This window comes from Rissa tridactyla, chromosome 4 (assembly GCF_028500815.1).
Source record: "Rissa tridactyla isolate bRisTri1 chromosome 4, bRisTri1.patW.cur.20221130, whole genome shotgun sequence".
NCBI lineage: Eukaryota > Metazoa > Chordata > Aves > Charadriiformes > Laridae > Rissa > Rissa tridactyla.
The window spans coordinates 48,952,623-48,970,296 of NC_071469.1; the positions used below are offsets into that span (position 1 = coordinate 48,952,623).

Genomic DNA, 17,674 nt, shown 5'->3' on the forward strand with positions numbered 1-17,674 from the left:
ACATTATCATGAAATAAAGGAAGTGTCTTTCACATTTCATAAAATTACTGCAAGCCTAAGAAAACCCTTTAGGATGCAACTGAGATTAAGAAATCTTCATGAAACCCAAACAAATCCTAAATTGAAATTTACCAATATGACTTTAAACACAATATAAGCATTCAAACATGTAGTATAAATTAGGAAGAACTCCAAGGTCAATACAGCAAGAGAATCAAGCTCCATACACACATGTATACATGTACACACACACTGGGCTAAACTATACAAATCCGATTGAGCAAAGCTAGCACAAGCCCTAAATGTCAGGCTAAGGTGGCAGAAATGGCAATACAAGTTTGTTGTATATTTTACACTTTGATAATCCCTTTCATCTTCTATATTTTACTTCAGATCTTCAAGATAGGAAGTACCTGAATCTACTGCTCAAATACAGGAAGTGTTTTACTGTAGTATGGAAGATATTCAGTGGATGACTACAGAAAGTAAGTTGTTCTACAGCTGTATTACGGTAACACAAAGTATTCCAAAATAATATTTAGATAAGGGTACCAGTCCGAAATGAGCTACCACCTGCTCTGCTAAGCACCTCTAAAGTATGTGCAGGTAGGACAGAAAGTAAGACTCCTGGATTTCCCAACCCACTGACTGATTTTGAGTACGTCTGCTTCTGTGACTAGTTTTACCTACAAAACCAGACATATTATTTAGTGCTAGGTAGAAAGAAGAATTCGTTTTAAAAGCTTCAGGCAAATTAGGGCAAGTACACTGTTAGAAGGCGCTACCAGACAGTCCAACACAGTGAAAGATGCATCTCTTGTTTCTTCTTACCCTGTAGTAAATGCAAGCCAGTTTACCTGAACATACTACTAAGTCTGCCGTGTGCAGTGCAAACATTCACACAGGTAGGGCATCATGCAGTTCAACTCCACAGATTTACACGTGAGTTTCTCATCGTATTTGTTCATCCAGGTATATCCTACGCCACTGCTGCCACAATGATTTAAGTAGCCATCTTGAAAACAAACAGCTGAGTTAAAGTGACCCTTAAAAATTGAAATGATATAACTCTTTGAAAATCATGACAATAGATTCAAGCCAATGGGGCTTCTGACATGATACAAGTGTGAATTAAATCTGTCGATTCACCTCTAGAATCAAGATGGCTAATGTGACAGGAAATAATCATTTCAGTCATTCAGGATTTCAAACACCTTTGCCAAAGTTCATTGTATTTTTCGGGAGTTACCTGCAAGGCTTGATTGGTGAAATAAAGTAGTGGTGTGGATCAAAACATGTAGTATGGAGAAAATAAGATCACAAATTAATCATGAATTTTCATGACAGCAAAAGGTTAACAGTGGATGCCAGAAGTTTCTCCTATCAAGACAGGTGGTGCTTGTGATATTTATTCATGAGCTCAAATGGGGATTAGAAGCGAAATGAGTATTCATGCAGTTTTTAAGAGATTACGAGATTGGAGAATACTATAAGGAACTTTTTAAAGAGTGCAGACTGCTATGTGAACAGACCACAGAATGGCAGATGAAAAATCAATATTAACAAAATCAACAATGGATACTAAAGAAAATAACGTGAATTAATCACAAACCTTGCAGGACCCTAAATCAACTATGTGGTCCCTGGAAAACCTGAACAAAATCCACAAGTTCTCCTTCGTGCAGCTGTCACCAAAACCAGCCAAAGAACAGGATGGTGGGAATGGCAGGGACAGATCCACCACCACTGAAATATTGTATTAAAGTCTATAGAACACTTTTATCCCTCCCAATATAGGACAGAAATATTAAGAACCTGATGATTTAAGAAAGGGGAAAGGAGAAAAAAAAAAACCCTGATACATCGATGAGGTGAAAAGATTGGTTCCATTTAGTTATTTAAGAGACTATTAAGAGCAGCCACGAGAAGAGTATACAGACTAATGAATGGCAAAGATCAAGATCTTGATTTATCCTCTCAGAATACAAAAAAAAAGATGACACTTATTTAAATGAAAGACTGAAATTTAGATCCGATAAAAGGAAGCAGTCTTCCCATATTCAGACTATGGGAATACTTGCCACAAAACTTAATCGAGAACAAAAGCTTAACAAGATTCAAAAAGGGTAAGCATTTGTATGGATGAACACCAGCCTCATGCTTATAAAACAAACTGAAGCTTTGGAAGAGAGGTTGGCATTCAGGCTGTAAAGCACAGGTCTCCAGCATCTGGCTAGACTGCAACTTTCCAGCAGTAGTGACCACCATCTCGGGGCAGGGAATTAATGGTCTGACCCAGTGAAGAAAACCCTCATGGAAACACAACAAATTAATAGCAGCCCCTTGCAGAAGCTCCATGTATTGGTCTCTTTGAAGCAGTCAATGCCACTGTGGGTTTTGTGGTTTGTATTTTTTCTTTGTAAAGAAAACAGTCCTAGCCTTAAAAGCTCATAACTTAAAACCTCCACATAAAAGGAAACTGTGAAGTGTGTGTGTGTGTGGAACACTTCCAATTACTGCAATTGCAATTTTCCTTCTTAGAGAAATTGCAGAAGAAATGTTTTCAGGGGGGGATCTGAAGAACTACACGAGCATCAGTGCAGCAAAAAGAAATTTTGGCTCCATCCGACTCAACTGTGCACTTAAAAAAAAAAAAAGTTGGTCAAGATGAAGAAAGCCAGACCCACACCCTCACACCTCCCCATCATTCTACCTTAAGCGGTCCAGCGGCAGGGAGGCTATATTTAGCCATCTCCCTGTTGCTGTGGCAACCAGCGCCCGCTCCAGCTGCACGCCAAGTGGAAAGAGCAAGCTTCCTCTGTAATGTAATTATGCACTTGCTACTTCCCTGGCAATAAATACCAGAGTTTGATATTTGTCGAGAAACAGTCAACTGATTTTTGATGGTGGTGGTGGTTTTTTTGTTCCCAAAGACATCAAGCCTTGATTTTCAGTTCTATGAGTCTCCCACCTTAGATAGTAGCCTGAAAATTTACAGAGGAACTACTCATTTAAGCGTAATAGGAAGCCGCAGATTATAAATTGTCACTTTAAGCGTTCAGAGCACAGGAGAGGAGCCACAGCAGAGAATCTAAATGCCATTCCCAGAAGTGGCATTCATCTAATGCTGTTATGTTTATTATAAATAAAAAGTAACAGACACACCAAGACCCAGTTGTGTTTTCTCCTTACAGACCTGCATGTAAAGTCTGCTCTATTTCTGTATTAGTCTTGTAATATATTGCCATAAAACCAATGCTCAAATACGTAAAAGTACGCACTATAGCTGCAAGATGCTATTGCCTACTACGTCACATCTCTCTACTCAACACACTATCCTCCTTCAAAAAGTGAGAAACAATGGATGGGATTTCTAGGTTAGTTTTATTCTTAGAGCCTGGAGCCCTTTCTCCTAACCTGCTGTCCCACGTGAGAAATTTATGGTTGGCCCAAAGAGCAGCCAAGTACAGCTACCATTTGTTCATGCTTTTGGATTTGCTGGACAGCCACGTCCTCCTGTGGTTACAGACTCTTAGCGGTGTTAATGGCCTGTGAGCTATGACTATGCAGGAGTTGGCAGCTGCAGACATTGCGTCTGTGCGCTGCAAACCCAACTGACTTCACAAAACCAAACAGAAAATGGAAGCTCTTTCAAATATTTTTTCTTGGGACAGAAACCAAAGCCTTCATTCAAATTGAGCAGCCATTCAAAGTGGCTCCTCACACACAGGAAAAAGTTCAAGATGTGTACTTTTTTCTTTTTAACCACTGTTAATCTTTTCTCTCCAAGCTTCTTGAACATTTATCTTTGAGATTCCTGAGGTAATCACGTAGTTAAGAAAAGCAAGAAGAAACACCACATGGTGTGCTCAAGGGTAGTCAGAGCCACAAGTCAGCAGGATCCTGGTTTGCTGCCTTTCATTCAGAATATCTTACCCAGGTTAATGCATAACAAGAAAAACATACAGAGGATATTCTGTAAGTAGAGTATACATCATACTGCCCTGAGAAGCTGAAGTGATCAACTCTGCCAAATAGATAACTATGACATTTCTTTAGATGCAGAAGAAACTGAGGCAAAAAATTGTTAGAGCTTCAAAGTTCCAAAAACTGATAACAAAACAACATTAAATCCTTCGAAAGCAGAATGGCTTTGGTCACGTTGGCTTCTTCAGAGGGTGGTGGTTTCACAAAAGGCAGGTCCCTTTATCTGTCAATAACAGTACTCCTTGCCTATGTAACTTTTGACTTACAAACCCTGAGTATCTGCCACTACATACTATAGTCCTCATCCTCTACTCTAGCTTTATTGGGAAATAAAGCAGAACTCTGTCTTGTGTCTTCTTTTCTAATTCAAGCTCCTTTACATGAGATCACTCATTCTTATCTCCCAGTTGTTTAACTAAAAATCTAAGCTCGCCGTCACCCTGATGTGTTAGACACTGACCCCCATACTGGCCACTAGCTCTGATAGTTTGTATCCACGAAGAAACTTTGGTTTAGATGTGAAACATTCGCTCTGCATCTGTGCAAGACCTGAAAAATTGAATCCTAATCTATGATGAAGACTCCCAGATAGTGGGATGATACAAGAAATACCAATTTTTTTTCTTAATCTTTGTTGGGTTTGAAGTTCTTGTCCCATATATATGCTCCTCCTACGGTATTCGCTTGGAGGCAATACCATGGTGACTGTCACACATGGTTCTACACAGCTTTTCTCAGTATTGCAAGTGTAGCTCAGACCTGACCTAGGGCAACCCCCAGCAAGCCAGGGTTAATGTTGCAACAGAGATGGTGAACAGCCCAGGACAGTCAACAGCAGCTCAAAAACAGCCTGGAGGGACTACACGGAAACTGTGCACCTTTTAGTTTCACCTGGGAGCTAGCTAAGAAGTCAGTTCACGTCTTCCATGGCGACAGCGGTGTGCATTAACTCTTATTTTAAAGAGCTGGTCTCCAATACTACTTTTCCAAATGATCACAGCCTTTCCTCAATATACCTCCTACTGTATAATGAGAACATATTCTTTGCATCCATTTTACTTACAATGACTTAGAGAAATAGCCTTAAGAAGGTTATTCCCAGGAACTGTAACCACCCCCTCAGAATAGCAGGTTGTTGAGTTAGTGCTGATGAGTCAGACGGGCTTTTTAATTCTGTTCTAAAAGGAATCACCACAACAGTGGAGAAGGGAGAGGAAAAATAAAAAGGGAATCGAGTGGAAAAGGCTTCCACCGTCTGATGATTCATGCACCATCAGCGTGACTCACCCGGCATTACTCTGCCATTAAAACATGGAGACTAGGCTGATTAGTCACAGTAATGAATTTTTCAAGAAAGGATTCTCCCCTATAAATAATGATGACTTTGTCTGGATAGTGTTAGTGTGACTCACCTTTCCAGCATGCCGGGCAGCACCAATCGTGTCATCTGCAAAAAGAAAACATTCGTGATGGCTGAGAATGCAGACACCAGACAGCCAGCGACCGAGGGAAGCCTCCCTTCCTCCCAGAAGCAGCTGCCACCCCCTCCACCTCAACCAAGGATCAGGGAAGCAGAGACCATACTTTGCGTAGGCAGTTTATTTTTATTCTACCTGGATAACTTGGCTCTGTCAAGTAGTGTGTGCACTGAATCTGGTGAACCTATCCAGCTAGTAGCCTAAGTACAATCAGAGTAAATAAAAAAATGTCTTCACCGCTCTGCAGCATCCATGGCCTCTAAAGAACATTAAAGAACCAGAGTACTACGGTAACACGTATGACGTTTCTGTCCCCACAAAAAGCAGCTGTCTTCCTCAAGACCGACTAAATTTACTACCCATGCCAAGACTCAAGACAATATCCAATGCATTTTAACTAGGCTTACTGAACTACTGATTTTAAGTTAAAAATAAATTGTGGAGCAGCAAGAGCACTGGAAAGCACTAGTGAAGATAAGTTTCCTGCCTTATGTTACCTACAGAAAACGTTTAAGACACCAAAAGATTTTTTGCTGATTACATAGATGTTTTCACAGTGAAAAACCTATACCTCCATGCGGAAAGTAGCCTGGCAGACCTCCCCGCTGCTCCAGAAGCTCCTGCCTTCGTTATGACTCTGAACAATCTATTTACAACCTGGTTGAAGGATTCTCCAGGGCAGTAATCCTAAAACAAACTTCCCAGTCACAGGCAGAGTAGCTCTGACAAGGGAAACAAATCAAGTATTGATCCAAACTTTGACAAATTTTTAATTAGTGTGAAATAGCTAATTTTCCTACTACTAATTACTACCATCCTACAATATGATTTAAATCCAAAATTTCTCCCTTTAAGAATAATGTCGTCAAAGTTCAGCTTGTGCCAAATACTACCCTGCCCCCAACCAACCCTGTTAATAAGTGTCATGTCAGTGACACCAAAGACAAAGCAGACAAGAAATATAAATTGTTACCACTTCTCACATCTTTAAAAGGTGTTCCAAAAAAGTTCGAGAATGCCAGTGAGGAGGGTGTAATAAAATACTAATGGCATCAAGATGTAATGGTACTCCCACTGATACCAAATTACCTTGATAGCTTAAAGCATAAAGCATTTGAGTAGTATGGGAGGAAACACACACACAAAAAAGAAATCGGCATATACAGGAGCACAAAACACCTGTAAGCACTTTTATTACAAAGAAACAAATCTTAGTGTAGCAAGCTATTCATATTACTATCACCACTTCGTTAGCCCTTACATATGACTAAATCTGGTTTGGGGGGCTGGTTGTTTGTTTTCATTTTTAATTATAAAAATGCCCTTTCAGTAACAAAGGAGAAAAATCACAAAAGAAAACAAGATTTCAGTTGATTGCAGCTGACACAAAGAAAATGGTAGGGAAGGACCGTGTTTTGTATTTTATTGGCATTTCTCACTTAGAATAGATCCTGCCATCAGCCGTGCTGCATGACAGCTTCGATAAGGGACTGTACAGGCAGGAGCTGAACAGACCTTAACTTTCATGAAGTCGGCTGTTGACATTACTTAACTCTCAGCACTGCCCCAGAAGTCAAACTAAGTATTCAGAGTTGGTAAACATCACCAAGCTAAGCAGATGCAACTTCAAAAAAAAAAACCCCTCTAACTTAGACTTCATAGTCTAAGTACACATGAGCTTTTTCTTTCGTACACTAATGCTTCAGAAGAGATGTGGAAACAACTGTTTGTTTTAATAGTAAAGGATAAAAGAATGACTTGGGCTGATTTTAAGACTAGTTCAAGACTAGCAGATCTTTTATCTTGGTGCAAGCTTTATGCTCTCTCCCACAGGTACCGTGGCAAAAAGCATCATAATGTTTCTTGCCTCTAAAGACAGTGTAATGCTGCATATCACTCCACAGATTGACACACGGATGTGGACTGCAATTGCCTTTCCTTAGGTAACCCACAAATGGTCTGAAAAACCAGTACAGGCTCTCCCGTTGTAATGCAGAGGGGACCCCACATTTGAAACTTTGTCATAAATCCACTCAAATGCATCCAGGGTCTAAATCTGAACTGCAACCCACCAAGCGGCTCTAACAGCGTACCACGAACCTGCTGGTTACTATTGATATCCAAATGAGAGGACAGAAAAATATACGACAATAATTGTTTCACTTATATAAATTTCAAAACTATGAAGCCATTGGCAGCGAGATATTACAATAGGTCCACAATGCAGGCGGAAATCAAGAAGTCTCTCACCGCCAGCTGTGTTAAATAGTCTGTTTCTAAAGTTCAGCTGGACAGGCAATCAGGGTTTTTCTTTCCCTCCACAGAAAAACACTGATGGCAAAACTGCATTTCATACTCCACATCACTTCCATTTGTTCCCATTAAAAATCAATATTTTGAGGGAATTTCCAAAATCTGTGAAATCGGGCAAAACTGTTTTTCCTATCTATTTTTTACATCTTGTGTTGTGTGAAAGAGAGATATATGAATATTCAGTATCTTTATGTACAGAAAAAATACCATTTTTTTTAAAGAATAAAATAACAGAAGGCATCTCTCTGAGTCAGTCTCACCTCACCCAGCCAAGTCCACGCTCAGACTGTTCCAGCAGCGCAAGAGCACTATTGGAAAAATGCTGGCAGGGCATTCTGCAGCCCTATTCAGGGCTGGCAAATTTATACATTGTACACACACGTAAGATATTCCCAGCATTAATTCTAATAAAACAATCTATAGCAGAAAAGTAGTTTTCTATGGACACTAATAAGTGTCCATACATGCTTGCATGATCTTTATCCAAAATAGCCAAACCAGTTAACACTCTTGTCTTCAGTGGCAACATTCTCAGACATGCCATTATGAAATAGGCAGCTCAGCAACAAACATCTAGAACTGAATAAATATCTCCCAGATTAATAATCCAACTTTTGGCTAGGTCTTACTTAGAGACAGCTAGTTCTGTAATGGGGTGTATTTCACAAATGCCAAAACCTTGAAATTCTGAGTCTGTAGGAATTAGCATGTAGGATGCCGGAGAACTCCGTGACAGTGTTTCTTTCTCTGGAGGCAATCTAAGAAAGGAAGAAGAAAGTGGCAGGCAAGCTAAAGGAGAGGCTGGGAGCTGCCCTAAGAGGAGTGCCTTCAGTTACAGGTTACTGAACTCACTTAGGCTTCCTTCACATAACCGTTTTTCAGAACAAATACTACCTTCCACACAAACGCCAATGCAGCAGTTGAAAATGTGAACGTTCCCAAGACTCTGATGGCTCAGGAAATTTCAGACAGAGTAGCCAGACACTAGGCGATGCAAAAACTGCCAGCTCAAAAAAAGCCTGGTTTTTCTTTCTGAAAGTGTGCATTAGAGCAGAGTGAGAACGTGCGTGCGTGTGTGTGTGCCCGAAATATTTGCTCAGGACAGCCTCCTTGCCATCAGAGGTTGTTAATTTTATATTTCGTATAGTCTGGCAGCTTAGCACACAACCACAAAGCAGCAGTTGTTGAGGGCTTTTTGCTTGTTTGTTTTACAATTATTTCACATATACGCATAATGCTACCACAGAATTTGGGGTATAGTTCCTTTGGTTTGGAGGGCTGCATTTTATTTTTATTTTTTAAGTCAACTTTTTTCACACTTAACCCTCCAGAGCTCCTAAGTTCCAGAATGTTCACGGCAAATGCCTAACTTAGGGCAGAGATTAATTACAGATCATTTCGTTAACCTTTTAGAGGCAGCTATCATTTCTTGATATCGGTTTTATCTGCAACTGCATTTATTACACGCCTGGCAAGCACTGGTTGTATTGTCCACTATTCCTCATCAGACCTGTCTTCTACCTTTTAATTTTGGGAACAGGAACACCACTTTTAGTCTAAAGAAGCGGAGATTTCTACTTGCAGGCACAAAAATGCACAGCCACGTGGCTAGATTTATGTTCTAAAACAGGTGCTACACTAGAATGCTCATATTAGGGGACTAACAAAGAGTCAGAAGTTAAAACCATGTATTTCCAGTGCTTCCTATTTAGAAAAAAAAAAAAGTCTCAGTGATCACTGAGTTGTAGCCCTTTCTCACTCCAATCCAAGCAATAGCTCAGGAGTAGATCTTAGGGAAAGAATAATAATTTGTGAAGTTCTGAATGTAGTGATATTCAGTCAGACTGCTAAAATACAGTAAGAAAAGCCGAGGTAAATATTCAAAGTCATCCTTCACAAATTATGGGCCACATAATTGTTATCCTAAGCCAGAAACCTAATACCATAGTTGTATATTCAGAGATAAATCATTCTTTGTTAAGACGTTATGACTGCAAGTCACTCTTTCCACTTCCAAAAGGTACAGTGATCTGTAATTAAGCCTATGCAAGGACAGCAAAGGATGAAGCTAGAGCACTTAGACAACTTTTCTACTTTGTTATGCAGCTAAGAAGCTTCCTTCAGTTCTCATTCACAAGTCTGGGGTGAAATTATAACGACTCAAAGCAACATAACTTCTTAATGATCGGCAATTCCTCGTGGTGCACCCACCCGTGTAAAAACCATCATTGCTACCCTAAGATAATTCATAGTGCCTGGGCAGAGGATTCACACGAGTTCAGAAATGCACTATGACAAATAGTTAACTGACACTGTGCCTATGTAACTCTCACCTGCAGACCTTGCCCTGAAAGAACTAAGGAATTGTACTCGTGCGCTGACAGTCAAATTGATCATGAGACCCGTTCTCTTCATCTACTATTAAGTTTTTATAATGTATCTCTTTTGAAACAATAAATTCTTAATGCGGCTCATACCCTAAACTGAACGAGTATGTTTTATATTTGAAAAAAATTGGCAAGTAAACCTGATGTCAATTCAACAGAAAATCATGCAATAACCCATGTGGCAATGTCAGTGACCAGAAAGGGGCACGGGACATACAAAAGGAACTACAATTTGAACATGCTGCGAGTCCCCTTCATTGTCAGTGGCTTTCCTTTGAGCAACGTTTTTAGGAGAGAGTTTTCCCTATTTAGAGCCACAAGCTTTTAGAGTCCAGTTTACAAGGGAAAGCTCTCAAAGTAAGCATCTTCTCCTCCCCTCCTCGGCTTTACATAGGCAAAAGCCTACTCAAATAAGGCTGAACTTTCTCTTTTCAAGATGTGGAATACGTATTTGTCCCAACCCCGAATCTACAAAAAACCACAGAACTCCATGAGTTCCTAAGTTTCCCCAAGTGACTTGTACTTTGAAGAAAAATCCCAAGTGCTTCACTGATTATTGCTGAAAAGTACTTATCACAGCCACATTTCCCTTGTTCCAGCTTCCTGTGTATCATGCTCTCAGGTTCAAAGTCAGCAAGGTGGGAAATCGCAGCATCTAATTTCTCCCTCTAGACCATCTGAATGATATTCATGACCACCTTCACAGAACACTTGCTCCTCTTCCAAGCGTTGGCAACTGTCCCTCTCTGTTATAAACTTGTATTATGTACTTGGCTAAATCATCATCCCTCCCTTTGATGATGACTTTGAACATAAGTGTAAAGACACCTCTTGACTAGACTGGAATACACGCACACAGACTGATCTCTTCTCACAAGTCAGTGTCGCCACTACCCTCAGAATTGTGTTCCACCTACTGTGATCCTCTCCCAAGACACAGCAAATATAAAAATGAACATAGGGTTCTAGCAGGGCACAAGCAACTATCATCTGATTTCTGCTAAGGTACCTTTACAGACAGGGTATTAGGCTGCACTGGCCCATCTGAACACTCACGAGAGAGCGCGACGTCATTCCCACTGTCTTTTCAGGATCATTGCTCCCCAGGCTTTTCTTCTTTCTATGCACAGGTCTGCAAAAGAGTATTTTCCCTGCTTTCTCAAGTATTCTACCTTCTTCTCTCCCTTTCAATTTTATATCTGTTGTGGGTTTTGCTAGTTTTTTGGGCGTTGTTTTTTTCCCCGAAACTCAGAGTTTCAGACTTTGTAGTTGTTCCCTTCTCTGGCCTGGGATTCACAACCCGGTATAATTCACCTCTCACTCCTCTTCCATTAAGTGGGCAGCTGACACTAGATCTCTCAGTTCAACACAGAGTATTTATATATTTTGAAGTCTTAAGCAAATTAAGACTTCACCTTCTCAAATACAGTGATGATAAAAAAAAATCTCGATCTTGTAGGCCTATTATCCCTTTGTATTTGACACTCAGTAGAAAACAACAGTAAGGTGATCAAAGCGAAGATCAGCACAGACACCAAGGCACATACATATATGTAATTTACTCTCCCCCTTCCACTGTTAATGCCAATTTCCAACCGAAGCCTGGCCTGCAAGCCTAAAATTTACATTCCCCCACAACATAATAGCTTGCAAACCAATTCAGCTCCCTGCTTAATCAACCGCTAAGCCAGCACTCCCTCAACTATTTAGTCCTACTCGTTTTTCAAGAGAACACAAGTTTATGCCTCACTCCCAATGCAATTAGCATATTGCGACGCTGCAAACAGAAATAGCAGACTTGCTCTTCCTCACATACTAAGTATCTCTCGCAGCTTCCAAAGGAGAAAGAAGGGCTCCCTGAAGTATGGGAAACTATTCGTTATGCTCGTTACCTACCTGCTTTTTTCACTGGACAGCAAGTCTGGCATCCTTGGCTTTCAGTACATTAATGCCAAATCAAGTTTAACTGTTTTTCCAGGTGAAGTCAAAGGATGTAGCATACAAAGGTGAATTGACACAAGAAGATACAGTTGATACAAAGGAACTATAGATGAAAACTATATAGAGCAATTATAATTTTGGCTCTTCAACACTTGTTGGCTAGTGAAAAAACCCAGGACTTTTGACCTGTTATTTTATTCAATGTCAGAAATATGTTTATTTTGTGTCTCGAAATGCAATGAGACATCAAAAAATTATAATGGCAAACCCATGTTACCTAAACTGCCACCAACAATCATTCAAGAAAAGTTCTGCTTTTTAAATCGCTCCAGAAGCTTGAGATGAGATTGTGACAGGAACCATGGAACTTTGCATACTACCCCGTCTTCTTCCGCATGTATCTGTCAACTCAATCCTTGTATACGGCTGCACTAAGTCTCAAGCTTTCCCAAGAAAAGACCAAACACAAAAAGTCGTCATTCTATTTATGGCATCATCAAGACCCAAGGCACTTCTTACTTTATACATTATATGAAAAATGGAGTAACTCCTGCACTGCACATCACTATAAAAATGTGATGTTTTCCAGAGAGCTTAAAAAGAACCTACTGTGGTGGGGGCGGGGGACAGGATGGTGTTTGATTGGGGTTTTTTAACCAGTATTTTACAAGATGTGAAATTTCCAACATGTTTTACATAGTTTTATGTAGCTTGCCTTCAGTGGTGCACAGGGTGCTGTGAAGGTAGATCACAGTAACCACAATTCTTCATGCCAGACTGATTGAGCCCCAAAATTGCATGACTGTGGGGTTCACGGGTGGCCTAACCCAACACTGCTCTAAGGACACGATGGGGGCAGACAGCATGGAATAGGATTTGGGAAAGAAACATGTTTAAAAGCTCTGATGGGAAACAAATTCTCAAACATTATGGAAAATTTCAGTATTAGATCCCTTATGGTTGGGAAAAGTATCTCTCAGCGTACCATGCCTTCCTACATGCTGCATATCCCCTAGGAAATCCAGTGAGCTGCCTACCACAGAAAAAGACGGGTCAAAAGGTAAAGGATGAGCGTTGTCCTTCAAAAATGCCTACACTTGTGGCAACAAAACACACCTTAATGTTTCTGCAGAATCAAACTCTGCTGAATATCTTTTGACTTTCCCACCTCAAGCTTAAGGAGTGTTTCAGCCAGAACTGAAACGAAGTTATTTGACACGTGTGCCGGAAGAGTTATGGTGTCCAACAGAGGTGTTGCTGATGGCACAAGGTTCAGATTACCGAGAAGACAGGAAATACTTTTAGGCACCGAGGAAGTTCTGTCCCAAAGGCAAGCAAGTGGATGGCAACACTCCAGAATACAACAGCAGACATGTTATGCGATACCTCCGATGAAGATCTGGAGATACTGTGAGCAGAGCCTGAACGGGTACCGGCAAAACACACTTTGTCTCCCCTGTACCTTCACCTTTTCAGCAGACCTTCACCTCCTTAAGAACTTGGCACTCTCTACCATACTAAACTTCATGTTTTTAATCAGGCAAGAAGGGATAATATTTTATTTGTTTTAAATGCACTTATAGCCCTGGATAAGAGACAGTATCAAGCTAAAACACTGAAGTAAATATTCATGGGAGTATGTGCCAAAAACCTAAGTGAAAGGACATACAGACTTTTCCTAAAATTACTTTTTCCTACCATGACTCTCTAGTTCTATGGGTTCTCCTGAAAAAATGACTTACAGATGGTACATATCTCTAATCTGCTCCTCTCCCCAAAACAGTAAGCATCTGGCATGCCTACTGTTTAATTACACAACAGGCTCATGCAGGAGGAAACATTTTCAAGCCTGGAAGCTTATGCTCAAACTCTGATTATACCCAGTAGCAGGAGCTGTTCACACTCAAGAAAAAAGTTTTCAAACAGCAAGAAAAACACTATTAACACACAGCAAGTGGATACTCACGAAGTTTTTATATGCGTGAAAACAAGCATGTTAGAATGTGAAGAGGCTGACACAATGCAAAGTTTACAAGAAACCGTAGGAGAATTTTGTTAAATTGTTGACCACCGCTGATCATAAATACGAAGACTCAAGCCACAAAACAGCCCTAGTTTATTCTGGAAAGCAATATAGTCTGGCTGCATCTCTGGATTTTTAGGCATATACCGAGTTAAAGTAGACCTCAACTATTATTCTAACCAACCATCTTCAGAAATACATATTAAAGTAGTTCACCTGTAACTTTTCTATTCTAGTTCCTAGGATGCTCCTCTGCTTCCTATAATGCTCCTAGGAAGACTGACACCCCAAATTCTTTAATCACTGAATAGTGCACTCCCTCTGCTGGCACAGCACAGATGTCACACCTCAGCAGAAGCACTCTACTGATTACACTAATCTCAAGCTAAGAGGTCTATGCATTACAACACTTCTTCACATTTACGCCCGCTGTAGCCATGCTAACATTAAAAAAAGTCTGCTAAATGACTTCCATAAGAGAAACTTTCAGAGGTGCCCATTAATAACTGACTTCCCTGACGAAAGTCTTGCAGGAGTGCAACAGGACACCATGGGCCCACAATCCTCGGTCAACTAAAAATCAGTGCTCATCAGGTTAGCAGTAATTTTCCAGGTGAAAATGTCTGAAGACTCACTGTTGTAGCTTTTCTAACTCTGCAACAAGCAGTTCTAAGACGTCAAATAAAACACGCACACAAAAAAGCGAGAGTTAGCAGCAGCAAGCTGACATTACCAATCCCATTCAGTCACACAAGGGTTGCATTTTCACTGTTTGCCTATGTTTTAATAAGGTGTGAAAATCTTACAGAAGCATTGTTTTAAGATGCTCTGTGCCTCCTCACATGGAAACAAAACACCTACGGTTCAGACTCCCTGAGAGCACCGTACTAGATTAATTTAGTACTTAACCTAAGCAGAACAGCTGCAAGAAAGTCAGATCTTTCAAGCCAACTTTGAAACACCTACTATTTTGGCTTTGCAGCAAAAGGTTAACTCTCAGCTACTGGAGATACAGGTTTTGTTATGCATAAGAAGAGAAAGTTAAGGTTTAGCAGTGAATAATCACAAGGAGTTTCTTCAGGACTCACATCAACTATTTGTGTCGTGTAAGACACATGTTACCGCTGTTACTGTTGCCCATTTTAAACTTTGAAATGCCAGGACAAAAATCTGGTTTTTGAATGGGCCTCATATTAATAAATAAGAGAGCAGCCATATGTTTTAGCCTGAAGTCGAGGTTGATTTCTTCCCAGTAAAGGCTTCAGTCTAAATATCAAAAGGAGAAGATAATTTTACTTCAAAAGTTAGCGAACACTTCCGTGACTTGGTTTTCCTTCTTGCTCCTATTTTGCAGAAAATGTTTAAGTGTTTTCTCACTACAGTGTACAAAAAGCCTTAGGTACACAGAGAGAAAGGTTGCCTGCCCCAGGAAACACAGATACAGGTGGAAAAGAATAAATGATTTACAAGAAGGACTAAAATGACAAGCATTAAGTGTTGTTTTGTGTACATACTTTTCTCTTTTAAATAGCTAATAGGTATCTTTGCAACAAGTGGTATTTCACACAACCACCACAACAGTCTGATACAACAATCATAACCTCTGGGTTACTACAAGATGAAAAAAATGAACCTGTGGCCCAACAGGTGAAAGTACTTGCTTCAGACAACTGAATTTTAATTGCTTATTGGTTTTGAATTAAGACATCAAGAACAAGTGTTGGTAACAGGGCACTTACCTTACAAACAGCCATGATGTTAATGTTGATCATTTTGTCAATGGTCTGCAAGAAAACAAAAGTTTTGGGTTTTGGTGTTTCAAGTTATTTGATCAATATTTACACACCCTCTGGGTTATAAGTGACAGGGTAAATTCATCCTTACACACTTATACATCACCTTCACTCCTTGCCTTCCTGCTTAAGTATCAGGAGCAGCGACAGACTTCCAAAGCAAAGTCTGCGAATTGTTCTTGTTCATGTTTTATTTCTGATTAGGGACTCATACCAATAAAGAACAACACAGATGTATCACATTGACACTGCATTTCCTAACGCTATTTGCAATACTTATGAACTTTAATAAATTCTGCTATTTTAGACATGAATAGATATAAATATTATGAAGCTTAATTGAAGGTGCAACAAAACCCAGATATGTTTATCGATAGAGTTAGCGGCAGGGGTTTTGGAAACAAAATCATGCACTGGTGGAAGTGTTCATAGTCAGAGTTTTCAAAGTACTCATGCAACCAAGACTGTCGCTATGTTACAGTTACAAAATGTCTAGAACTATCGTATTTAAGTTTCATAACAGTGCAATGGAATACGCAGCTTCCATTCATGAAGTCACCTGCCTCCCTTTCCTTCAGTCACTTAAGAACCTCCTCCCCGCACGCTAAAGCGGCTCAAGAAGAGCTGCCAGTTGAGACCACAGACAAGAGTGGAATTCAGATACTGACCCCAGACCATCTCTCTGAAATAGAAATATGAAATGAAGAAGCAGGGACGAGCGTAAGTCGAAAACAACACAAAAACCATCACCTGAACTGTGTTACCTTGCTTATGTAAATCTCTTAGCTTTTTGAACCCTTAATTCTAATCAGAAAACCTTGTTATATGAGTACCTTAACCAAATCTAAATACTTTTTGCCATATTCATTAAGCATTTAGTACTAAAAATGAGAACACTAGAAGGTAACGTAAAAGCACTTACTTTATCCAGGTCTGGAACATCAAGAAAATATTCAGGATAAATGTATGAAATTCCCACATTGTTAACTGAAATGAAAGCATGAAGTTTTAATTAGATTGCTTGGATGCCCTCTAATTTCTAATGCTCTGATTAATGACAGTTTTCGATACTCTTAAAATGTAGCATTTAAAACATTCTAACCCCTTTAGCCAAGTTTCCTTAACTGTAAATATTAAGCTGTAAACTGTAATTTCCTCTAGAGGGAGGTGTCCCTGCCCATGGCAGGGGGGTTGGAACTAGATGATCTTTAAGGTCCCTTTGAACTCTAACCATTCTATGATTCTATGATAAATATACTTGTGCACACACAAGTGGAACGTGAGAGTGAATACGCAAGGCATTTTGGACATGTAAATGCTAATTCTCCAATTGTTCAAAAGCTGGCATATTTAGCACATTGTACGCGCCTTCCACAGCGCGGGGGGAGAACGTTTCCTCTTTTAGAAATGTCAGAAGTGTACGAGCGACATTGCTGCAACAGGGAGGCGCAGTCACAGAAAGGGAGTTTCGAGCCAAAGAAACGCTCTCAGTGTCCGGCAGGGGCACATTCAGTGAAACTGTTTTAACGGGTTTTTTTATTTTTTTTTTTTTGATAGCTAAATAAGTGAAATAAAATACAAGAGAGCGTCCTGGTAAGTCTCCCCAACACTCCTCCGGCCAGTCGCTCCCTTCCCCGGGCGTCCCGAGGGCTGGGGGTCACCCATCGGGTTTGGGGACAGGCACCGTGACCCGCCTCAGCCCAGCAACTCCCGCGGGGGAAAGCGACGGGCCGGCGGCCGGGAGTGGAGGGG

At 40.3% G+C, this 17,674-nt stretch overlaps 1 protein-coding gene across 1 annotated transcript in view; it reads right to left on the reverse strand.

Moving 5' to 3' along the window:
- The window catches only part of HSD17B12 (hydroxysteroid 17-beta dehydrogenase 12), a 90,548-nt gene that overhangs the window by 12,642 nt on the left and 60,232 nt on the right, over positions 1-17,674 (reverse strand). Inside the window, 3 exon segments of the mRNA XM_054199645.1 lie at positions 5,400-5,434; positions 15,869-15,913; positions 16,845-16,909. Of these exon segments, the coding sequence (XP_054055620.1) occupies positions 5,400-5,434; positions 15,869-15,913; positions 16,845-16,909 (145 nt within the window).